This window comes from Schistocerca serialis, chromosome 5 (genome assembly GCF_023864345.2).
Source record: "Schistocerca serialis cubense isolate TAMUIC-IGC-003099 chromosome 5, iqSchSeri2.2, whole genome shotgun sequence".
In the NCBI taxonomy this organism is placed as follows: domain Eukaryota; kingdom Metazoa; phylum Arthropoda; class Insecta; order Orthoptera; family Acrididae; genus Schistocerca; species Schistocerca serialis.
Genome location: NC_064642.1, coordinates 163,241,697 through 163,268,466, shown reverse-complemented (window position 1 = coordinate 163,268,466; position 26,770 = coordinate 163,241,697). Strand labels below are relative to the sequence as shown.

The window sequence follows — 26,770 nt, the reverse complement described above, 5'->3', positions numbered from 1 at the left end:
TTAGGTGGACTGACAAAGTAAGGAATGAAGAGGTTCTCTGGAGAATTAGCGAGGAAAGGAGGGACAGGATGGTAGGACAACTGTTAAGACATCAGTGAATAACTTCTGTGGTGCTAGAGGGAGCTGTTCAGGGTAAAAACCGTAGAGGAACACACAGATTGGAATACATCCAGCAAATAAGTGAGGAAGTAGGTTTCAAGCGCTACTCTGAGATGTAGGGCAACGACCCTGCCGCAGTGGATACACCGGTTCCCGTGAGGTCACTGAAGTTAAGCGCTGTTGGGCGTGGCCGGCACTTGGATGGGTGACCATCCAGCCGCATTGCGCTGTCATCTTTTCTCGGGGTGCACTCAGCCTCGTGATGCCAATTGAGGAGCTACTCGACCGAATAGTAGCGGCCTCGGTCAGTACCATCATAACGATCGGGAGAGCGGTGTGATGACTCCACGCCCCTCGTATCTGCATCCTCCTCGGAGGATGACACGGCGGTCGGATGGTCCCGGTTGGTCACTCGTGGCCTGAAGACGGAGTGATGTGGAGATTGGCACGGGAGAGGAATTCGTGGCGGGCCGGATCTAACCAATGGGCAGGTCATGACTCACTAAAGAAAATAATGTTACTAAAAATGCTGCTAGCTATCTTAGGCCGAATGAATGAATTCACCACATGAAAAACAATACTCACTGAATAAATAATTAGGACCTGCAGTACCGAATAACTTATAAGAGAATGGCCACATGGCTTCCTGTACGGAAACGTTATACGAACGCACGCAATTTAATGGACGGAAGGTACATAAATATAGAAAGGTTTCGTATCAGTCGTTAACCATTGCAACCCAAAGACGAAGGTTATTCGGAAAGTAAGGAATGATCGGTCGCGAAATGAAAACCACAGTGAAAATCCGATGCAGTTTTGCACAGGTGTGTCGGGCAGTGTCTCGAGTATGCCCGTCGATCGCGTTACGTCGTTCTTTTTAGTTCTGAGCACACATGGAGTACATAAAGATACCTACAACAATAGTGTCTCCCTCCAAGTACGAGGACCTGGTGAGAAATTTCGCCTGAAGCTATACAGCCAACATTACGCAACTGTCGTGCGTTTTCTTCTTCAGGACAATTCAAAAATGGTTCAAATGGCTCTAAGCACTATGGGACTTAACATTTGAGGTCATCAGTTCCCTAGACTTGGAACTACTTAAACCTAAGTAACCTAAGGACATCACACACATCCATGCCTGAGCAGGATTCGAACCTGCGACCGTAGCAGCCGCGTGTTTCCGGACTGAAGCGCCTAGAACCGCTCGGTCACAGCGGGCGGCTTTCAGGACAGTTCTAAGCCGCATTCTCCAGGGGCAATGAAGATGCTTCTGCATCGTTTTCAATTGGAAATATTTGATTACCCACAATACAGCCCGTAATTGTCCCCTGTGAGTTTCATCTCAGCTCGCATGAACCGCTGGCTATGAAGGCAACATTATGGCACACATAACGACCTGTAGGCCAGCGTAGAGAATTGACGGAAAGCACTGGCTGCTGCCTTCTATAACGAGGGTATTGCAAAGTTGGTACAACGCTACGACAGATATCTAAGTCGGATCGTCGACTGTGGTGATTAGTAGCTGGATGTTGTAGCTAACTGTTGCAAATAAAACAGTTTTGATTTTCACTGTGGTTTCCATTTCACGACCTATCGTTCCTTATTGTCCGAATAGCCCTCGTATATAGTTATTTTATACTAAAGAACATAGTTAATGATACGTGGCGTTTACTAGTAAAAGACAAAGACTTCACTCACAAACTGTCCTTGAACCTAATGAAAACGCAAAGAATTTTTAGGTGAATGAAGAACTGATTTACACGGCTCGATTATGAATCAAATGCATCGCCTAGAGGAAATTACATTAAACAAACACACATTAAAATAAACGAAACATCCGGCTCTTTGCCTCACTGAATTTTTTTAAGATTACGTCTTAGTTAATACCAACCCCTATTTACGCTTCAATCGATAGTACTGACAACGCAAATAGTCTCTCTCGGCACACCGTGCTTCTTAAAGTCTGTCTTAATCAATTTTAACTTTGAGAAACTTCTGTCGGCAGAAGCTTTGCTGACCCAAACTGTGAGCATTATTCTGATTGTTGTGTATAGGTCTGGATATACTTCTTCCAAAATATTTTCTGATATGTACTGAATAGTTGTTTTGCGCCTTTGACTGAGTCCTGTAGGTTAGATTTTAAAAGTTGGAGTTCCTCATAGTTCGAAAAGCTGTATGTCGCTATTTTCGCCTTATCTAAATATTGTACCTAAATCATTACAATGTTTGCTAAGATCGTCCTTGGATAACAATTTCGAATAATTCATATCGTAAATATAACCAAATCGTTCAAATATTCGTTGGGCGCTTTGAATCGACATTCAGTGTCGACTATTATAGCGTCTATCATTGTGTTAAAGAAGCTAACTCTGTACTGCATTCCAGCAGATTGTATAGGTTCATCAATTTGTTCATAACCTAACATTCGTTTTTTCTGTGCTATTCTTTTTTTTAACTGAGACTTAATTTCGACCGAGCGAGGTTGCGCAGTGGTTGGCACACTGGACTCGAATTCGGAAAGACGACGGTTAAATCCCACGTCCGGCCATCCTGATTTAGGTTTTCCGTTATTTCCCTAAATCGCTCCGAGTGAATGCCGGGATGGTTCCTTTGAAAGGGCACGGCCGACGTCCTTCCCTAATCCCATGAGACCGATGACCTAGCTGTTTGGTCTCATCCTCCAAACAACCCCAACATGATTGCGTATCTACTTTTTTCTACAAACAATCGAGCTTCTGCAACGCCTGTTTCAAATCCTGTGTTACGGAATTCTTGAATCCAATCATGAAATGAACGTAAAGTATCAGTAGCGAATTTCAAGTTCACTTGAGCCGGTTGCCATAGTTTATTTTTATTGTTAACACGTAGTAAAAACTCCTACCACACGTGCGTTGAAACGATAAACTCAAAAGTTGTCATTTCGTTCAAGACCGCTTCTCAGTCGCTTAGAGTTTCGGAATCATCAGTTTTATTTTTCGCATCATTCACGCTTTCGATGACATCATCAAATTGCAAAAAAAAAAAAAAAAAAAAAAAAAAAATGTTTCAAATGGCTCTGAGCACTATGGGACTTAACATCTATGGTCATCAGTCCCCTAGAACTTAGAACTACTTAAACCTAACTAACCTAAGAACATCACACAACACCCCGTCATCACGAGGCAGAGAAAATCCCTGACCCCGCCGGGAATCGAACCCGGGAACCCGGGCGCGGGAGGTGAGAACGCTACCACACGACCACGAGCTGCGGACAAATTGCAAAAATATCGCTTATACAGCTCCGATTCTACTATCTCATCGTGTTTCAGACAGAGGTTTCAATGTCAATTTAGTTTTATAAGATTCCAACGCTTGCCTCATTTTGTAAAAAGTTCATAAACTTCACCGATGAAGCCGAAAAACGTTTCAACTATTGTAGAAGTGTTAACGGCGTCTAGTAAAAGTAAATTCCAACAATAGCATTCGCACTGCGTGAACAAAGCTCGTGAGTTAATATTGAGTATTCTTGTTCTAACACCTTTATTAATGCCAACCATATTGGCACCGTTATCGTATCCCTGTCCTCGACAGTTTTGGATTTCTAGGCCATTATTTTCTAGTTCCCTTAAAATGGCATTTGTTTAATATTCTTCCATCGTTTCCGTAACGGCTAAACCCAACGAAATGTTCTTCTATCTCTCTTGTAGAGAAATTAAAAAATCTTAATGTTATTGACATTTGTTCCACACGGCTCGAATCCCTTGTACAATCGAGCATGAAGGCATAATATTTCGCTTGTTTGATTCTGGTTATAATTTCGTTGATAACAGATTTGGACGTTAATGTAATTAATTCATTTTGTATGTCGTGGCTCAGATAACGCTGATAAAGTTGCATTTCGCTAATAAGCTGCAAGTGCTCTTCTAGTATTAGATCATATTTGGATAACAGTTTAAACAGATCTAGAAAATTTCCAGTTTCCACTATCGTTCATGTTTAGGGATTCTCGATGCCCTCTAAACACCAGAGTGTGTGAAGCTAAGTATTTTATAATATCGATCAGTCTTGCCTTACCTATTGTTTTTCCGTATTTGATTCCTTTACAGAATCCCATCCATCTAACCGTGCACTCCAGGTGTCCTTGACTTTGGTCATGCCTTTTCAATGTCCTACTCGGATCTTTCCTGTCACAACATCCTTCTCTTGCCATCTGTGTCTGCAAATGTGAAAAAATGGACATAGAAAGCAATAAACTTTGTCTTGAGATATGAAGTAAGCTAACCTTCTGCGATGTTGCATTTCGCCGTTACTCAATTTTCTAGTAAAATGAAATTTAGTAAAATGCTTTTATTTGCGTCTTTGCGGTAACTATCATTAGGTTTCTCTAGGTCTTGTTTGGAACCATTTTGAATGAAATCATGGCACTGCGAATCTGTTAATGGAAATACTCACATTCAGGATCTAATTCTATAAATGACTCTCTTATATGAACGGTTTGCTCTTGATTATCACTTTTGAAGTCTTTATTCGGCTCACAATCTCGGATCACAGCAGTTTCACCTAACTCTGAGGCTGTATCAGAAACGGTTATGGATTCATGTGACCCTGAAGCTGGTTCTGTTTCAGAAACTAAAGACACTTGGATAAGAGCTCCACTGGAGGCCTCTGTAGCAGTTACATCTGAAGTTTTCTTAAGAAATTTTATCGTACTCGAATTCACAGCTTGGTTGGATACAATCATCTCTAACCAACTCCGTCCGAATAGTCCTTGGAAGGCCCCAACGGGACCGACCGGCCGCCGTGTCATCCTCAGCCTAGAAGTGTCACTGGATGCGGAGATGGAGGGGCACGTGGCCAGCACACCGCTCTCCCGGCTGTGTGTCAGTTTCCGAGACCGGAGCCGCTACTTCTCAGTCAAGTAGCTCCTCAGTTTGCCTCAACAATGGCTGAGGCACCCCGCTTGCTAACAGCGCTCGGCAGACCGGATGGTCACCCATCCAAGTGCTAGCCCAGCCCGACAGCGCTTAACTTCGGTGACCTGACGGGAACCGGTGTTACCACTGCGGCAGCCTTTCTTTTTCTTTTTGATGCACCGGATTCCCATTTTCTCCCTATGTCTCTGTCTCTTGAGGGTCCTCCAGACCTGATGATCTAAAAAACATTTTGTGCTAAGTGCGTCCATAAGTGCAGTAGGGTAATTAAAGTGCTCAATGTCATAGTATACGGGCTGTGCGGTTATCATACATGGCATTTTTTTTATTCTGTCACGTGTGATAGCAGCCAAATAAATACGCCAAAAAATGTCCGGGGGCTGGAACTTTAATAGGGCAACTATTTGTTTACAGCTCGTACAAAATAGATACGTGTTTCAAAGTTTTACTGACCTTCAAAGTAGTCATCAGCATTGTGTATAATCCGTTGCCAGCGATGTGGAAGTCGTAGGATACTCTCAGCAGTGCCAGTTGTGCTGACAGTTCGAGCGGCGCGGTCTGTTCCCCGACGAATTTGTAGCAGTTCTGAAGCGAATGCCGTGAAGTGTTTCCTTCGGTTTAAAAATCGAGTTGAACTCACGAGGGCTTACGTCAGGGGAGTGCAGTAGGTGGTATAGCACTTAGAAGCCCCATCAGTCAAACAAATCAGTAACAGCTTGCACTGTACGTGCTTGAGCACTGCTAAGAGTATCCTACGACTTGCACATCGCTGGCAACGGGTTATACACAATTCTGGTGACTAATTTGAAGGTCAGTAAAATTTTGAAACAAGTATCTATTTTCTACGAGCTGTAAATAAATAGTTGCAATTATTAAAGTTCCAACCCTCGCATTTGTATACTGACTTACCATAGAATGGGGTTCCTTTAGTATGTATGGCTTAAATTGGTACAACCACACCTTCAGAGATAAAAGACTTGTTCACTCGTACCAGTTCAATAACTTGGAAAACGAATGAAGTGCCACTTGGTAGGATTTGTTTCAGAGACTTGGAATTACCTGCCAAGACAATGCTCTTGCCTGTATTGTCTCTTCCACAGAGCATTGTTGCATTTGTTTGTTGTTGCATCGAAGTGTCAAATTCGGAAAAACTGCATACCATTCGGGCTGTGAATATGATATAACGAAAAGTAAGCGTATTTTCCATTTAACATGCATCTTTCTTTAATACGGCGAGCAGCGTCCTCTCTAAGGATATACTTTAATAATTTATTTTACAAAATTTTTTTTAGTCTATAAGAACATCTTTACAACAATACAGTCTCCTTCGAGTTCCGTGCGTTACTCCTGTCTTGTGGGCATGCAGTGATTCGCGACAGATATATCCCGCGCGAATTGTGTAATGTAATAGGCCTACCAGAACCAGTCTGTAGTTCCAAACTTGTACGCTTGGCGCACCACCGCGTAGGCGTACACCTTAGATGCTCCTTGTAATGGGGCCTAACTGTCATAATGTTGCCGGACGACGCTAGGTAAATACTACTACACTCGTACGGAGCCGCGCGGGGTAGCCTCGCGATCTAGGCGTCTTGTCACGGTCCACGTCGGAGGTTCGAGTCCTCCCTCGGGCATGGGTGTTGTGTGTTGTTTTTAGCGTAAGTTAGTTTAAGTTAGATTAAGTAGTGCCTACGCTTAGGGACCGATGACCTCAGCAGTTTGGTCCCATAAGACCTTACCACTCGTGCGGAAACAGAGACTGACAACTAAGTAGCTAAAATTTTAATAGTTTCAACTTTTTGCGAGGCCCCCACAGGAGCGAGGCAGTCAGTGGTCGCCGACGCCTAACGCCGCTACTGCTTCTGTGATCGGTGGACGTCAGCTGACTTCGTGCCGCTCTCGCATATTTACACCCGCTGCCAACATTAGCTACGTAACAGTATTGTGCGCCGTAACAATAAGCAGCTGTTGTGAATACAGTGTTGATCTTCGTGCAGTGCTTCACGTAGTGACTGTTAATATTATTTACAAAAGTGAGCGAAGAGGCTGTATCTGGTCCTTGTAGCGATTCGCCATTGTCATTTCTGCGACGCATTAACAGTTAATATATTAAACGTTCATTTCTTTTACAAGCTGTAAGCTGGCTGCAGTGACAGAAGGAGGCGGGGCTTGTCTCAGCAGCCAATGTGCTACGAGCCGATCGTAAGCTTCCGCTCTCAGCATCCTCTGCTCAGGGGCCAAGTAAAAGTGTGCTATCCGTACAGACACGGACACGCGCCAGGCAACGCATGTGCAGCAAATATTACCTCATATCTCACTGCTCGCACACTGAGAAATGCAGGTCGTAATTATCTTTTTTCTTTTTAAATAAACCACTTTCAGCTGTATACGAACTTTCACAGGAACACAACTGGTTTCGTGATTTCAAATCACATCTTCAGGTGTACATACATCAGTAAAACATTCAGGCTCTGAGACTGTTACCCGCAACAATCAGGGTGTCATAGTTTACTGCGAGGCGGTTGGAGGGTTGCTGCCGCCACTTCCTGACGAGAAGTAAACGCGCTTTTAACATGTCAGTTTGAATTATGACGCCCTGCTTGCTGCGGGTGACAGTATCACGGCTTAAATGTTCTACTGACACTTGTGCACCCGAGGATGTGATCTGAAATCACGAAATCGGTCGTGTTTCTGTGAAAGTTTATATGTAGTTGAAAGCGGTTTACATCTACGTCTACATCCATACTCCGCAAGCCACCTGAAGGTATGTGGCGGAGGGTACTTTGAGTACCTCTATCGGTTCTCCCTTCTATTCCAGTCTCGTATTGTTCATGGAAAGAAAGCTTGTCGGTATGCCTCTGTGTGGGCCCTAATCTCTCTGATTTTATCCTCATGGTCTCTCCGCAAGACATACGTAGGAGGGAGCAATATACTGCTTGACTCCTCAGTGAATGTATGTTCTCGAAACTTCAACAAAAGCCTGTACTGAGCTACTGAGCGCCTCTCTTGCAGAGTCTTCCACTGGATTTTATGTCATCTCCGTAACGCTTTCACGATTACTAAATGCTCCTGTAACGAAGCGCTCTGCTCTCCGTTGGATCTTCTCTATCTCTTCTATCAACCCTATCTGGTATGGATCCCACACCGGTGAGCAATATTCAAGCAGTGGGCGAACAAGTGTACTGTAACCTACTTCCTTTGTTTTCGGATTGCATTTCCTTAGGATTCTTCCGATAAATCTTAGTCTGGCACCTGCTTTACCGACGATTAACGTTATATGGTCATTCCATTTTAAATCACTCCTAATGCCTACTCCGAGATAATTTATGGAATTAACTGCTTCCAGTTGCTGACCTGCTATATTGTAGCTAAATGATAAAGGATCTTTCTTTCTATGTATTCGCAGCACATTACACTTGTCTACATTAAGATTCAATTGCCACTCCCTGCACCATGCGTCAATTCGTTGCAGATCCTCCTGCATTTCAGTACAATTTTCCATTGTTACAACCTCTCGATATATTACAGCATCATCCGCAAAAAGCCTCAGTGAACTTCCGATGTTATCCACAAGGTCATTTATGTATATTGTGAATAGCAACGGTCCTATGACACTCCCCTGCGGCACACCTGAAATCACTCTGACTTCGGAGGACTTCTCTCCATTGAGAATGACATGCTGCGTTCTGTTATCTAGGAACTCTTCAATCCAATCACACAATTGGTCTGATAGTCCATATGCTCTTACTTTGTTCATTATACGACTGTGGGGAACTGTATCGAACGCCTTGCGGAAGTCAGGAAACACGGCATCTACCTGTGAACCCGTGTCTATGGCCCTCTGAGTCTCGTGGCCGAATAGCGCACGCTGGGTTTCACACGATCGGCTTTTTCGAAACCCATGCTGATTCCTGCACAGTAGATTTCTAGTCTCCAGAAAAGTCATTATACTCGAACATAGTACGTGTTCCAAAATTCTACAACTGATCGACGTTAGAGACATAGGTCTATAGTTCTGTACATCTGTTCAACGTCCCTTCTTGAAAACTGGGATGACCTGTGTCCTTTTCCAATCCTTTGAAACGCCACGTTCTTCTAGAGACTTACGGTACACCGCTGCAAGAAGGGGGCAAGTTCCTTCGCGTACTCTGTGTAAAATCGAACTGGTATCCCACAGGTCCAGCGGCCTTTCCTCTTTTGAGCGATTTTAATTGTTTTTCTATCCCTCTGTCATCTGAGCGACAATCTAGAGGAGGAACTACAGTGCAGCCTTCCTCTGTGAAACAGCTTTGGAAAAAGACATGTAGTATGTCGGCCTTTAGTCTGTCGTCCTCTGTTTCAGTGCCATTTTGGTCATAGAGTGTCTGGACATTTTGTTTTGATCCACCTACCGCTTTGACATAAGACCAAAATTTCTTAGGATTTTCTGCCAAGTCAGTACATAGAACTTTGCTTTCGAATTCATTGAATGCCTCTCGCATAGACCTCCTCACACTACATTTCGCTTCGCGTAATTTTTGTTTGTCTGCAAGACTTTGGCTATGTTTATGTTTGCTGTGGAGTTCCCTTTGCTTCCGCAGCAGTTTTCTAACTCGGTTGTTGTACCACGGTGGCTCTTTTCCATCTCTTACGATCTTGCTTGGCACATACTCATCTAATGCATATTGTACGATGGTTTTGAACTTTGTCCACTGATCCTCAACACTATCTGTACTTGAGATAAAATTTTTGTGTTGAGCCGTCAAGCAATCAGAAATCTGCTTTTCGTCACTTTTGCTAAACAGAAAAATCTTCCTACCTTTTTTAATATTTCTATTTACGTGAAATTATCGATGCAGTAACCGCTTTATGATCGCTGATTCCTTGTTCTGCCTTAACTGTTTCAAATATTTCGAGTTTGTTTGTCAGGAGGAGGTCTAATACGTTATCGCCAAGAGTCGGTTCTCTGTTCAACTGCTCAAGGTAGTTTTCAGATAATGCACTTAAAAAAATTTCACTGGATTCTTTGTCCCTGCCACCCGTTATAAACGTTTGAGTCTCCCAGTCTATATCTGGAAAATTAAAATCTCCACCCAGAACTATAACATGGTGGGGAAATCTACTCGAAAAATTATCCAAATTTTACTTCAGGTGCTCAGCCACAACACCTGTTGAGCCAGGGGGCCTATGGTGACATCCAGTTACCATGTTTGAGCTTGCTTTAACCGTGACCTTCACACAAATTATTTCACATTTCGGATCTCCGTCAATTTCCTTCGATACTATTGCACTTTTTATCGCTATAAACACGCCTCCCCCTTCACTGTCCAGCCTGTCTCTGCGGTATACATTCCAATCTGAGTTTAGAATTTCTTCAAAAACATGGATTATTTCAGCTGCGGTTTGCCTCAACAGAAAAAATTTATCATTATAAGTTTTCACATACAAACGGAGGTTGTTATAACCAACCAATGTCTTCGTCTCACAACATACCTCTGAGCAGCCGCGCTTCCTTCTTAGAAACCAAACCACAGAACAGACATATAAGTCATGCTGTACGCTCTGGCCGTGTTAAATTCTCACCGGTGGAGCCACCGCTCACCCCAAAGAACGTCGTTAAGACAGTCCACCACAGCTGATCCGGAAATGACTACTGTACAGATCTCCACCAGTGGCCACAGGCTATCACAGCAAAACTGCTCGCGAATTAACAGACGCATAAAACATCAGGAACTGGAAGTTGACAATTTGTAGAGTCCTGCGAGCGGATCAGGATGCGAGGTGACGCTGCCTCAAGTTGTAACGTGACTCGTCCAACTCGTAGACCTGGTGCGGTTGAAGCGGTATTGAAGAGCATATTTCGTGACAGGTGGATTGGTTGTCGAAGCACCATACCATGGCCCGCATGTTCACTGGATCAGACGTCCCCGGATTTCTTTCTGTGGGGAAAGTTGAAGGATATTTGCTATCGTGATCCACCGACAACGCCTGACAGCATGCGTCAACGCATTGTCAATGCATGTACGAACATTACGGAAGGCATACTACTCGCAGTTGAGACGAATGTCGTGACACGTATTGCCAAATGCATTGAGGTTGACGGACATCATTTTGAGCATTTATTGCATTAATGTGGTATTTACAGGTAATCACGCTGTAACAGCATGCGTTTTCAGAAATGATAAGTTCACAAAGGTACATGTATCACATTGGAACAACCGAAATAAAATGTTCAAACGTACCTACTTTCTGTATTTTAATTTTAAAAACCTACCTGTTACCAACTATTCGTCTAAAATTGTGAGCCATATGTTTGTGACTATTACAGCGCCATCTATCACAAAACATTTATTTTTCTTTACGTACTACGCGAATATGTAATAAAAATGGGGGTTTCTGTTTAAAAAAACGCAGTTGATATCCGTTTGAACTATGGCAGCGCCATCTAGCGGGCCAACCATAGCGCCATCTGGTTTCCCCCCTTCAAGCTAGACGAGTTTCGTTCTTTGTAGTTTTTTCGTTTGACGTTTATTTTGTGAGATATTTGGCCTGGTCACGATCAATGGACCACCCCGAATAGGCTCGCACGACGCGCCACCCACGCGATCACGCGCTGTCCTTCTGACCTCGGCTCTTTCCAGAAGTTCCTATGTTGCTGGTCACGTAGCCCACACCCTATCACAATAACGCAGTTCCTTCTGCTTCCTAGCGCCCCCGCTAACGTTATGTTACTCCTTTGCTGGCACACCTCGTGCAACATTATACCCTCACTACACACTCTCAGTACTCCACGCTACTCATTTGCGACACATACGGGACAAGTTATAACAGGGGACTTTCAATTTGTAAAGTGATTATGATTGCTATGACTGAGTCCACTGGCTTGCGATCTCACAAGGTGCTTGTGCCTTCGGGAGCTAATGTACCAAGTCTGAAGAGACAGTACAGTCCTCTGTTATGCCAGCGTTGCCTGGATCTCCGCCCCCACCAGCTTTTACAAGGCCCTCCAAATCCTTGAACGCCATGTGTTTCGCCTTGCCTTCTGTATCCGCCTTTCTTCCCCCACACGACTCCTGTATGAACTGTTCCCCTTCCCCCACCTCCTCCTGTTCCTCCAACATCTCTGCATCCTGTACATTGTCCGCAGACTTGATCCCCCCCTCTGGTTTCCTCCTTCCTCTCCACCCCCCGCCCGTTGCCGCGCCTCTATCGCTGTATCCCTCCCTCTCTTCACCTCCACACCCTCCATCTCCTTCATCAGGGCAATTTCCAGCGCCTCCCCCTCCCAGATGATCAACTTCGCCGTGACATCTACCCTTCCTTCCAACTATAACGTGGCCTTGTTCCGCCCCCCCCCCCTCCCCAGGCCCCCCTTTTTCGTCTCCCCTCCTTCTCCCAGAGCGGATTTTCCTTCTTCCCCCCCCCCCTCCCCCTGAGACCCTGCACCCCATACTTGCCTTTTTCCTTCGCACATCCCTCCCTACCTGGCCCTCTTCAGCGCGCCCACCGCCCATCTCCCCCCCTCTCTTCCCCTCCCCCCTCCCTCCCTTCTTCCGGTCTCCTCATCTCCTTGCACCTGGCAGATCCTCCGTTTTGATCATCGTCAGTGTGCCACGGCAGTGTTGTGTTTAGTGCTGTTTCTCCTGTGCGTCAAGAGGTGTGATTTCAATTGTGTACTGCCTTGAGGTTCGCTGTCAGTGTTTGTTATGTGCTACGCCATCCGTCGATACTTTTTATGCTCTGGTCATACTGTGCCTTGTGTTCTTTTAACTGTCGCAGTGTGTGGCTTTTTGTGTGTGGTACTTTTTTACAGTTTTTTATCTCCATTTTACAGTCGCCCCTTTTTTGTCTATTGCCTTCCATGATGTCCCCCCTTTTTTATATCTATGTTCACCATATTCTCTCCTTTGTATAATTTTCACTGTCTTCTATTGTTTGTTCTATGTCTTTCGGCTGAAGAGCAGCGCATATGCTGCTGCCAGCTTGCCCCGATGGGGAATTGAAATACAACAAAGAAAAAAAAAAAGACGGTACAGTGAAGTTGCATGGCGGCGTGTTGCAGGCCACGTGGAGGTGCTCAACTACCTGCTGAGCCGGAGGCCCGACGTCGAGGTGGACGCCCGCAACGCGCTCGGCTTCACGCCGCTCATGAAGGCCGCGCTGCAGGGCCGCACCAAGTGCGCCAAGCTGCTGCTCTTCGCAGGTCAGTGCTCAGCAGACAGCGCCTAGCTGTAGCAGCTCTTTTTCTGTTTTCGCTTTTTCGTCTAATAGGTGAAAGTTTGATTTTGTTTTTTACACATTGACTGTCATTGAAGGGTTTTACTTTTATTTAATATTGTCCCGGCTAAGTATCAGTTTGATTACTTTTAAAACCCAATGTTAAACGTGGGTCACAACACGTGTAGTCTTCCCAACTCTGAGAGAAAAAATCTTTAGTAGCTTTACTACCAATGTTTACAGACGACGATACTTTAACCTTTCGTTCAATTGTTGAAGTTACGAATCGCTAGTTTGTTCTTGGCATAGATCACGTAACCTTAAAGTTTATTAATCTAAGTTAAATTAATGTTCAAGACTTGTATTATGTTTCAAATTAACAACGTCAGTTTATTGACAAGAATTATTAATAAATAGGTTCACTCATACGATCTCAATCAAGGAAGTTGTTTAATTAGATGTCTAAGTAGGATTCCCGCTAGCATCAGAGGTGTTAGATAATATCCTGTCACTTTCGGTAAATAAGTTATTTCTATTTAACATCCGCAAACTGACATTAACTATGATCACTAGTCGCGTGGAGTTAAAGTTTCCCACTATCACAATTCAAAGTCCGAATCCGGTTAAAATTCTCAATTCAGTAAAGCGTTTAAATATTCACACGAATTGACATTAAAGCCAAAGAGATTACTATTCACCTTCACGTTTATCTAATCTGATAAATGTCAAAATTAAAGTCTTGAATTGACAATAGTCAAAAACAATCTCGTCACGATCTATTCTTGATCCCCGTTTAATAAAGTCCCATTTGTTGTTCTCTAAAGCTGTACGTCCTAAATACTTCCGAACTAGAACAGACTAGAGACTGGAGTATCGTGATTACAACGTATGGCTATTTATACTTCAATAAACACTATCTTTTGTGTCCAAGACCCACGTTCTATGACTATAATATTGAATTTCTCACGTATTGGAATAACTAATATTTTAATATTTTCTACTGTTTTTCCCCCTTCCCATGTTTCTAAAATTTATAATTAAATATTCCTTTTCTTTTCTTTTGCTTTCTATACTAGATATTCCCCTCTATTTGTTTTTTATTTATTTTTCGTAATTACTACTTGTGGAGGGACTTGGGTCATTTTGTGAATTGATATTTTAAGGACATGGGAGCTAATTTGGGAGCTATTTTTGTTTTTTCAAGACCGAGAGGCGCTGTAGGTGTCACATAGCGTAGAGTGGAAAGGAGCCTGAATAATCTAGCGCATCTCCTTGTCCATCACACAGCAGCGGCTGTCCTGAATTTCAAGCAGTCGTGTATGTTGTACAACAGGTTTCTGTATTGAGCCTTTTTTAGGGTTCCATACCTCAGTCGCAAAAAAAAAACAGAACTCTTATTGGATCATTTTGTTGTCCGTCTGTCTGTCCGACTGTTAAAAACCCTTGTTCTCAGAGGGTATAGGCGTCGACGTGAAACTTACTGAGCTCTATGGTTCCTTGTAGGGATAAAAAAATTTAAGCTTTTGCGTCGTTGCAGTCAAAAGATGTCACATATTTTGACACTCGCAGAGTCACCCATCAAAACCTGTAGGGTACTTCCCGTTGACCAAGGACCATAAAATTTGGAACAACTAAACGACCAAATCCGAAGATTGGTGGTTTGCATTTATAACACACGAAAAAAAAAAAGATTTCTCATATGTTATCCGATTGTCTGTCTATCCGTCCGTCTGTTACGGCCCCTTTTTCTCAAGAACGGGTAGACGTGTTACGTTCAAATTTATGTCGCATAATAAGGTGTATAGTCCTTTGGTGATGTAACAAATGTAAGCTTCGGAGGTTCGAGTCCTCCCTCGGGCAAGGGGTGTGTGTGTGTGTGTGTGTGTGTGTGTGTGTGTGTGTGTGTTGTCCTTAGCGTAAGTTAGATTAAGTAGAGTGTAAGCCTAGGGACCGATGATCTCAGCAGTTTGGTCCCATAGGAACTTACCACAAATTTCCAGATACCAAAAAATAGGCTACGGCTGTTTATGTCACATACTTCGATATTCGCAAACTCACTCATCACAACCTACAGGCTACTTCTCGTTGAACTCGAATCATGAAATTTGGCAAGAGGTAAGATTTCATAGTACAAGTAAAGGAAAACATCTGAAAATTGTTAATTCGTAATCATATGCCCGGCCGGAGTAGCCGAGCGGTTCTAGGCGCTACAGTCTGGGACCGCGCGACCGCTACGGTCGCAGGTTCGAATCCTGCCTCGGGCATGGATGTGTGTGATGTCCTTAGGTTAGTTAGGTTTAAGTAGTTCTAAGTTCTAGGGGACTGATGACCTCAGAAGTTAAGTCTCATAGTGCTCAGAGCCATTTGAACCATTTCGTAATTATATGACACGAAAAAATATTTTTTGCCATTTGTTATCCGTTAGTATGTATTTTCTTTTGCTGACACCCCATTTCTCAGGAATGGGTAGACGTATATCTTGCCTCTATCGACATCCATAAAAAGCAAAAGTCGTCGAGATTCTAGATTTCCAGTACGAATTAACTGTCTGCACAGGATGATTCTTACTAACGTTTCAAACAATCCCGAAGCGACGCAGATGACGCAGAGACAAGTCAGGAAATCCCTCAAACATAGATAAGAGCTGTTGAGCATGTGACACTCACATTCGGGAGGACGATGGTTCAAACCCGCACCCGGCCAACCTAACTTAGGTTTTCAGTGATTTCCCTAAATAGCTTTAAACAAATGCCGGAATGGTTCCTTTGAAAGGGCCCGGCCAATTTCCTTCCCGATCCTTGTCTAATCAGAGCTTGTGCTCCGTCTCTAATGACCTCGCTGTCAACGGGACGTTAAACACTAATCTCCTCCTCCTCCTCTTCCTCCTCCTGCTTCAAATGGCTCTGAGCACTATGGGACTTAACTTCTGAGGTCATCACTCCCCTAGAACTACTTAAACCTAACTAACGTAAGGACATCACAGACATCCATGCTAGAGGCAGGATTCGAACCTGCGACCGTAGTGGTCACGCGGCTCCAGACTGAAGCGCCTAGAACCGCTCGGCCACAACGGCCGGCCCCCCTGCTTCAACACGTAACGTTACCAGATGATGTAACTCGCTGCACGTGCAGCAGTTCGGCTTGGGCGCGAAGAGATGATTGAGCAATGTGGTGCTTGCATTCGAGCAAACGGTGCAATCTGTGAACATGTTTCGTAAACGTGATCTATTGTAAACGTAGAAGTTATAAAATTATTGTCCTCGCGATAACCAAGTAAAAGCTGTTCTTATTTTGTGTTTTGTTCCTTTTGTCCCTTTTTTGTGTTGACAGACGTTATTTAGTAAAAAAAACCCAGGTCATTTACTGTTTCGAAAGCTTGTACTCATTTACTTGTGACGCAGTATGTAGGTACTTTGCAACAGATCAGCGGAGATGTGCGAGACCGGTAAATAAAATAACAAATCTTACCTCAATATAAACACATAACTACTCACGCAATGAAGAAAATACTGCCTGCCGAACGCAGGACTCAAACCGTGATCACGTGCTAAAATCGTGCATGTAGCCCTGGATCCAGAACGAAGTGATTACTTGGGTTGGGATTATGAGGTGTGACAGACCGATTGACTCAACCGCTGCACGTGCGGTGAGGTACGTCATATGGTGACGTCACATGTCCAACATTTGTTATCCACTTTTGCGGTATTTCCCGACATTTGCGATCCCATGTGTCTCATATTAAATTACTTGTCTCAGCGTTATTTACGTCGCTTCAGAGGTTTCTTAAACGTTAATAAAGATCACCCTGTGTACATAAAGTTTGTACGGAACCCTCGGTACGCGAGTCCTATTCACACTGAAACTTCCCAAACTTCTGCGTTATTTGATACTCAGACAACTGAGTAAAACTGAACGTACTCAGACAGTTTTCTCTTCACTTATTCTGATCATTTCTAAACTGACACACAATATTTTAGCGCAACGCAATCTGACTTTTAACAATCCCTACAAAAGAATAGGCCTGACTAACAATAACCTATCCTTCATGAGTCACTTACCTCACCAAAATCTTCGTTACTCGAACTCCTGGAATACAGCGAGCACTAATACTGCCAGATAAATAAAAGTTCTAACTACTGAAGGCACTAACTACTGCTAGGCATATAGTTAGCAAATGAAAGAGTTTGATAGAGAACAAACAATGTGTTTACCTTAATAGTGTTCAAAAGTCAGAAATATATATAAATTCGTGACATCCAGTTCGACAAATTTCCTTTTTCTGACGGAAACATGTCAGATCGTCCGCTCATATTACATCTCGCAACTCTGGCATCTCTCTCGCTACATCCACCACTGCTGGCGGCTCACCTCCAGCTGCCCAACGCTACGCGCTGTCCGCATCCAACTGCCCGACACTACACTAACGAATAATCCAACATTGAGACCAACCAGCCACAGACTGCACACAGCGCAGTCCGCGATTTCAATACAGAGCGCTACGTGGCGTTACCAACATAAAAACCTACACAGCCTACTTACAACACTTGTTCGGATTTTCTTTTTATTCGACGATTTGTCGAACTCTTCTTCATCGTTGCGTCCCCCAATTCAGAGTCAGTAGTAGTCGTAGTAGTTGGAAAACTTTGGGCAATTAGCCGGCCGCTGGTGGCCGAGCGGTTCTAGGCGCTTCAGTCCGGAACCGCGCGACTGCTACGGTCGCAGGTTCGAATCCTGCCTTGGGCATGGATGTGTGTGATGTCCTTAAGTTAGTTAGGTTTAAGTAGTTCTAAGTTCTAGGGGACTGATGACCTCAGAAGTTAAGTCCCATAGTGCTCAGAGCCATTTGAACCATTCTGAATTTTGGGCAATTAGTGTGTTTGTGTTCGGCCTCTGACAAAGTAACAGATCTAACAAAAAAAGAAACTGTATATACTACTGCATTAGCCATTTCTGTAGATAATGAATGCAGAGTTCCGTTGACACATGTTGTTTTAAGTTGTGTGATGAGGCAATTCTGAATGCGTGGAAGAACCGTCAGTGATTTCTCGGAGAAACCTGTCGAAATATAGAGTGAAAAAAGAGGGAAATAAGTAACAGTGTTGCCACATGCTACTGTTAGAGCTGATGCGGAATTTGTTACAATAATTATTGGATACGAAAATATTAATGAAGCACTTCCATGAAACACGTAAGTTTTCTACAACGCTTGCTCTCACGGCGATATCCATTAATAAAATATTCTCGGGTTTCAAGTGGTTAACTGCCCACGAGCTTTCGATAGAGATCTCCTCTGCAGGTGTCAAGTGGTTGACTGTCGTGTGAATGCCGCTGCCGTGCTTATATAGCCGTGCCGCTACCAATGATGTCACTGGTGCCTAGTCCCGCGCCATATACAGCAATGTTTTGATGGCTCGCCCGCCACGCCCGCTTCAACTCCCCAATCAGAGGATCTGTGGCAAAATAAATAAAAATTAAATTTATTGATTTTTCGAAAAGAGAAAAAATTATGGATATGGAACTGTAACATTAGAATTTTTGAAAGGCTTTTTTACGGACTGTATTGACCGGCTTGAATGCGGAAATTTGCCTGTAATATAATTACAATTCCGATTAATTACATTGTGAATTCTACGGCATTGCTGATTTAATCAGAGTTCACACCTTAGACGTAGAATTAGTTCAAATGGTTCAAATGGCTCTGAGCACTATGGGACTTAACATCTGAGGTCATCAGTCCCCTAGAACTTAGGACTACTTAAACCTAACTAACCTAAGGACATCACACACATCCATGCCCGAGGCAGGATTCGAACCTGCGACCGCAGAGGTTGCGCGGTTCCAGTCTGAAGCGCCTAGAAACGCTCGACCCACTCTGACCGGCTACAATTAGTCCTTCTGCCACAATATTAATTCATTAGTCGCCATCGATGTTCTTCTCTTTGTTGACCGTGTGTATCTTCCTAAGTCGGCATCGGTTTAATTCGCGAAGACGGTAGAAACCAAGGAATACAATGCTGCGTCGCTTTAAATAATTCTCGTAAAACTTAGATACTTCTCACTATTTTTTTTCACAAGACAATAAGACTTGCTCTGCTCATCGCACAAACCATAAATACTAACAACTTTCCGCACACACCAAAAATTACGTCCATCCCCTACAAGGTAACAATCGAAAGTGTATCTTAACTCCTTCTTGGAATATGAAACAAAAGAGAATCCAATATGAACATTACAGAGATTATATTCTACATCCCTCTCAATTTAATCTTTGGAGCGGACTTTGAGGTATTGTATGTCTATGCGTCGGAATGTGTCATTACAGATCCCAGGTCGTACTCATCTGCAGTCTACCGTCTTTACTGAGGGTGTTGTCTGATATTTTGGTCTCTGTTGCTTCATGTATTACGATATCCCAGAAGCCGTTGATCCGTTTAGTCATAGAAATATCGTCGAATGCAGTTCGGTGTCAATTTACCAGTGCAAGCTCCGCTACAGCTGATTTTTCGGGATAGCGTAGGCGTTAACACCTTTCATGTTCTATGCAACGCTGTTCAATAGTGCGGACAATCTGACCAACATAAAACTGCTCGATCCACACGGTATTTTGCGTATTCCAGGTGTTCTGATACCTACATCATCTTTCACAGGGATAGCGTAGGCGGAAACACCTTTCACGTTCTATGCGACGCTGTTCAATAGTGCCGACAATCTGAACAACATAAAACTGCTCGATTCACACGGTATTTTGTACATTCCAGGTGTTCTGAGACCTACATCATCTTTCACAGGCTTCATTAGTTGCCGGACCTTTGCTGGGGGCCTGAAAATTGTACAGATTTCATGTTTCTTCAGTATGCGGCTAATCTTCCCTGGTATTGAGCCACAAAACGTTAAAAACGCAATCTGTTTCGTGTCTTCTCCGGTGGTCTTTTGCATTCGCGGCTAAGATGAAACTGTTTGCGAAGTTTGTCTCCCATTAGCTCCGGTTGTAGCGAGCCTCTTAATGGAGCATTTTGAGGACATCGCCTTGGACACGGCTCCTGCAAAGCCTAGTTGTTTTTATCGCTACGTCGACGATACCTTTATCATATGGCCTCTTCGACATGAAAAGCCTGCTATTATATGTATGTTACGCGTTGTAATTTCATCACTGTGCTACTTATGTAATGTGTGGTTTTTTATGTAGAATACATTCTTACGTTCCTGTGGAAAGTCCAACGCATTCTTTACATTTTAAATGTAAGCCTCTACTTGACACCTGATTCTTTTCTTCTAAACTTCCATGTGAGTTTGCAAAATAAATCTGTAAATTTGGTAGGTAAAGTGAGCCAGTCTTTAATATAGTGGACTCTTGTTTGCAAGGAGTTGTGCTCGAATTTACCTCTCGCCACCGTGATTTAATTTTCCCATTTTTCATTGAAACATACCATGCTGACGTAAGAATGCTTTGTTTTAGTAGCGCATGGTCAGTTTTTTCGTCCATCTTTGGGAAAACAAGCAGTTGTCCCGTTTTTAATTATGACTTTAATCAGCACGACCCGTGGACCATCTCTAAATCGAGGGTCTCGTATGTCGTTCTTTTCAAACAGTCTTTCATTATTCAGTGCAAATATTCCAAACATCACCTCAGCTGTATAGAAACAGCGACTTCAGTAATGCTGTTCACCATAAATAATTCTTGTAAGTGAAATGCATGTCAAGCAGTGCTAGAGAAATCGTGGAGAGATCTAGTTTGAAATCTCTAAAATGAGATCTGAAGAATGATATGATTGTCATCTTATTGCAAGTGAACTGGTAGTTCTACCACATGATTAGATGATCAACTGGTTGGAAACGATTATTACTGGGAGGGAGGGGGACAAGAGATACACCGGGTCATCAAAAAAGAACAGATTTCAGTTGTTTATTACAGGCAAACTATAAAAGATATAAATACGTTGGGCAAGTCACTGGATAGGTATAGAATGTGTGTGTGTGTGTGTGTGCGAGAGAGAGAGAGAGAGAGAGAGAGAGAGAGAGAGAGAGAGATAAAAGGTGATGATGTGTGAGAGGGAAAACGAGTATGAGGGAGTGATTGAGATATTGAATGTAAGCACGACATAGAAAAATGGGAGGTGAGCGTGTGTTTTCACAAAGCTGTGCTGTTGTTTGTTTGTAGCAACATGGGGACTACACCACAAGGCCAGTCCTTTTGTGTGTTGGACAACAAGATCTTTTTCATTGCTATTGGCCTTTGAGGTCATCAGACATTACACCTTGTGAATTTTTTCTGTGGAGGTACATAAAGGACAGTCTTTGTCCCACTTGTGGCAGTTACTCTTCACAGATGAGAAATCAAATTGTTGAAGTTGTCAATTCAGTAAACAGGGACGTGTTGATTCGTGTGTGGAATGAAACATACTACTGTTTGGATGTTTCTCGGACAACACATGGTGCTCATACTGAACGCGTGGTGCAGTGTCTGCGTGAACATAAAACTTTGAACCTTCCTCTACCCAGTGACATGTGCAATGTGTTTTTATCTTTCATAGCTTGTCTTTAATAAATAGCTGAAACATGTTTCTTCTTTCTGAATCACCCTGTATCTTAATCAGGATTCTATAGGTTCTAAACTACAAGCTAGTCGTGGTTTTAGTTTACTTTTGAGAACTGATCTATGACAGAAGAGAAGGTAGAGAATGTGGCTAAGATTGTGAGGTGTGTGTGTGTGTGTGTGTGTGTGTGTGTGTGTGTGTGTGGGCGGGCGCGCGCGCCCTTGAGAGAGAGAGGTGGAGAGACAGAGAGATAGAGAGAGAGGTAGAAGGTGAGGATGTGTGAGAGGGAAAGCGAGTTTTAGGGAGTGATTGAGATACTGGATGTAAGGATGACTTAGAAAAATGGGAAGTGAGCGATAGAGACAGGAAGCTCGTATGAGGGGAAACTGGTGAAAGAGAAGAAATTGGCGAGAGATAGGAATGAGAGATTGAGAAAGTGAGAATATGAGGGAGAGTGAATATAAGACATGAATAGTGAAAGAGAGAGAGAGAGAGAGAGAGAGAGAGAGAGAGAGAGAGAGAGAGAGAGATGGTGATGTGGGTAAGTATCTACATGTACATTTATACTCCGGAAGCCACCCAACGGTGTGTGGCGGAGGGCACTTTAAGTGCCACTGTCATTACCTCCCTTTCCTGTTCCAGTCGCGTATTGTTCGCGGGAAGAACGACTGCCGGAAAGCCTCCGTGCGCGCTCGAATCTCTCTAATTTTACATTCGTGATCTCCTCGGGAGGTATAAGTAGGGGGAAGCAATATATTCGATACCTCATCAAGAAACACACCCTCTCGAAACCTGGACAGCAAGCTAGACCTCGATGCAGAGCGCCTCTCTTGCAGAGTCTGCCACTTGAGTTTGCTAAACATCTCCGTAACGCTATCACGCTTACCAAATAACCCGTGACGAAACGTTCCGCTCTTCTTTGGATCTTCTCTATTTCCTCTGTCAACCCGCCCTGGTACGGATCCCACACTGACGAGTAATACTCAAGTATAGCTCGAACGAGTGTTTTGTAAGCCACCTCCTTTGTTGATGGACTACCTTTTCTAAGGACTTTCCCAATGAATCTCAGTCCGGCACCCGCCTTACCAACAATTAATTTTATATGATCAATCCACTTCAAATCGTTCCGCACGCATACTCCCAGATATTTTACAGAAGTAACTGCTACCAGTGTTTGTTCCGCTATCATATAATCATGCGATAAAGGATCCTTCTTTCCATGTATTCGCAATACATTACATTTGCCTATGTTAATGGTAACGATTAATGTTTCCGTAACGACTGTAGTGCTGCTGTGCTTCACAGTACCACGTGCCTATGCTGCAGGCGCGTCGCCGACGCTGCGCGACTCTGGGCGGGGCCTGCGCGCAGAGCAGTGGGCGCGCTTCTGCGGGCGCTACGTGTGCGCCGAGGTGATCGAGAAGTTCGCGCGCCACCGCCTGCTGGAGCGCACCACGGCGTACGGCCGGTGGGGCAGCGAGCCGGAGCTGGGCGCCCGCCTGCTGCTGGGCGCGCGAGCCTCCGCCCCCGAGCCGCGCGCCTCGCCGCCGCCCTCGCACGGCCACGGCCTCAAGTCGCGCCTCCGCAAGGCCTTCCGCACCAACAGGTACTCCACGCGTAGCGCGACTAACTCTCCGTAGGGCGACCGACCCTCCCGTACTACAGCAATTTTTCTTCAATCCTCCCGGCTCTCTTATCGACCACCTCTTTCTCCCGTGTATTTCGCCAGTGATCACTGCTGTAAATATTAATAATCCCGCGAAGTTCTACCGATAGTTCAAATTCCCTGACTGACAAAACTCGAAATATTTTTGCATAGTAATCGATACTATTGTCGACATGCAGGGTGGATATTAATGAAACCGACAAACCGCAGGGACGGATTCCTGACGGAAATGCAGGAAAAAAGCTCCTATGAACATGTGTCCTGAAGGTTGCTGCGGTTGGTGGCACTGACGAGTGAAAGTTCCTCTGACCACGTGTCATGTGTTTCAGGCTGTGTGCACTGTAAGCAGAAGAGAGGTCCAGTATTCGTGTCAGGAACAAGCTGAGAGGGTGCTGATGTACGGCTAAGTAGATGGGAACGGGGAAGTGCAAGCACGGCTGTACCAAAACAAAAACCCTCACAGACACCAATCACACCACACGATATTTCAAGCCCTTTTTCGGCAATTGTGTGATCGTGGCTCCTTTCAGACAGACAAATGTTCAGGGAGGACCGGGTTCTACAGGATATTGTGACGGACCGTAGTACGAGCTCCAGGGAAATGGCCCACCAACGTGGTGTAAGCCAAAGCACGAGTATGCGTATCCTGCATGAGAACCGATACTATCCCTATCACCTACAATGAATGCAAGGATTATCAGCAGCGGACTTCCGTGTACAGCGCCGGTCGGTGTGACCGTGCGGTTCTAGGCGCTTCAGTCTGGAACCGCGTGACTGCTACGGTCGCAGGTTCGAATCCTGCCTCGGGCATGGATGTGTGTGATGTCCTTATGTTAGTTAGGTTTAAGTAGTTCTAAGTTCTAGGGGACTGATGATCACAGATGTTAAGTCCCATAGCGCTCAGAGCCATTTTTTTTTTTCGTCTACAGGAAGGAGTTTATCAATGGGTTTTGCTTCAGACCATCACAATTATGGGATTTCTGTCATCAGTCCTCTTTACCGACGAAGCAACCTTTACCACAACTGGCATCATTAGTCTGTAGAATTGTCGTCTGTGGGCTACAAGCAATCCCCAGGGAATGGTTGAGGCGTCTCATCAGCATCGGTTCAGCATCAATGTGTGGGCAGAGATTTTTGGCGACCACATACTTGAACCGGTTATTTATTTTAAAACGCCACGGCGGAGGAACGTACCTGGACTTGCTGAAGAATACTCTGCTTCGGCTGCCTGAGAATATGCCTTTGGCAATACGATAGGTTATGTGATTTCTGCATGACGGAGCACTAATCCACTTCCGCATTACAGTTCGGCGACACCTCAACAGCATCTTCCCCGGATGTTGGTTAGGACATGGAGGCCCTGTAGCATGGTCTGCTATGTCACCGGGCTTAAAACCCTTGGATTTTTGCTTTTGGGGGCATCCCAAAAGCGCTGTGTATGCTTAACCATTTCCTGATGTGCAGACTCTTCGACAGCATTTTCACGACGCCTGTGAATGCTATTCGGAGAGAGGCCGGAACGTGTGAAAGAGTGCAGTGGTCCATGAAGCGACATATGAATGTAAGCATTGCATCCCATGGAGGCCACTTTGAACTTCCGTTGTGACACGGATGCGATGCAGCTCTGTACTGTATTCCGGGATGTGTCCATTTCCAGACACATGTTCATAGGACCTTTTTTCCTCCATTTCCAGTTAGGGATGGTTTTATTAATGCTCGCCCTTTATAGACTTTCTCTGTTCATGATTCTACCAAAATGTGGTTTGGGTCAAAGAAATGCGAGGGGCGGAGAAAGAATGAATAGCTTACGCTTCTAGAGGTGTCGTGACAGGGGAACGTTTACTATTTTCTCGCTTAGTATTGGCAACCCGCAGATGCACTCGCCTCGTACCGATCAGCAGCTACGATACAAATAAGACACGAAAGTAACAAGGACGCGTGAAAGCGGATTATAGAGACATTCGCGTTTAAACTTACTCGTTTCATTATTTATTTCTGAATTGACTCTCACAAGCTTTCTGTGAGCTATGTGACTTTGACTTCAGTGTTACTCGTAGCGGTAGTGCCTACTGCAGGGTCCGCAGCTCGTGGTCGTGCGGTAGCGTTCTCGCTTCCCACGCCCGGGTTCGATTGCCGGTGGGGTCGGGGATTTTCTCTGCCTCGTGATGACTGGGTGTTGTGTGATGTCCTTAGGTTAGTTACGTTTAAGTAGTTCTAAGTTCTAGGGGACTAATGACCATAGATGTTAAGTCCCATAGTGCTCAGAGCCATTTGAACCTACTGCAGGCAACATTCTTGTACAGAAGTTCATAATCGGAACGAAAGAGAAGTGAAAGTGGCAACAAGCACATTAAAAACGTTGCAGGTGAGCTAGCAATACTTTTGTCTACAGTCAAAGACAATACCATCTGTAGAAGTATGGATTGTGGAAATAAATTATCGAAGAACGTTTTATATAACTCTAATTTGGCTGAGATGATGACATGTGTCCACACTAAGGCAGAAACAGTTGTGAAAAAGATTTTGGCTCCGAAAAATGTTCAGAAGTTCGCTAATATCTTGAAACATCCTGCCGCGTGGGGTAGACGAGCGGTCTAAGGCGCCTTGTCACGGTCCATGCGGCTCCCCCCGTCGGAGGTTCGAGTCCTCCCTCGGTCATGGGTGTGTGTGTTGTCCATAGCGTAAGTTAGTTTAAGTTGGATTAAATAGTGTATAGACTTAGGAACCGATGGCCTCAGTAGTTTCGTCCCATAAGACCTTTTCCAAATTGAAAAATCCAACGAAATGGATGAACTTTTTCGCTGTTGCAACCGATGCCTCCAATTACAAATACAGAAAGTTGATCCCTCTATTTGTACGTTATTTTTACCGCGAGCAAATAATAAGTAGGCGGCTTATGGACAGGCTGACGAGCCAGCTAATTGTGTGCACAGTTTGATCAAATCTTCACTGAAGCTTCATAATTTAGATGCATACTATGCAGATAATGGATATGTAAATTACGGTAAGCATAACTCTGAGTTTAAAACGCTTTGAGAAGGCATCTAGCATTTGGTGAAACCAAGTGCTCAAATCATATAGTGCCTTATGTAATAAAACATGCATGTGATGCATTAGATGTAGATATTTAAAGGCTTGTCTTGAAAATATACGGACGTTTCTCGGTATCACCCATTCCAAAAAAATGCGATGTAGTTGTGCAGTTGAAATTTTGCGATTAAATCTACATCTACATCTACATCTATACTCCGCGAGCCACCTTACGGTGTGTGGCGGAGGGTACTTATTGTACCACTATCTGATCCCCCCTTCCCTGTTCCATTCACGAATTGTGCGTGGAAAGAACGACTGCTTGTAAGTCTCCGTAT

The 26,770-nt window shown here is 44.1% G+C and overlaps 1 protein-coding gene across 1 annotated transcript in view; it reads left to right on the top strand.

Annotated features, from left to right (window-relative positions):
• Positions 1–26,770, top strand: part of LOC126481819 (ankyrin repeat domain-containing protein 33B-like) — a 138,259-nt gene that overhangs the window by 80,977 nt on the left and 30,512 nt on the right. Inside the window, exons 4-5 of the mRNA XM_050105776.1 lie at positions 13,048–13,188; positions 23,063–23,342. Of these exons, the coding sequence (XP_049961733.1) occupies positions 13,048–13,188; positions 23,063–23,342 (421 nt within the window). The remainder of the gene's footprint in view (positions 1–13,047; positions 13,189–23,062; positions 23,343–26,770) is intronic.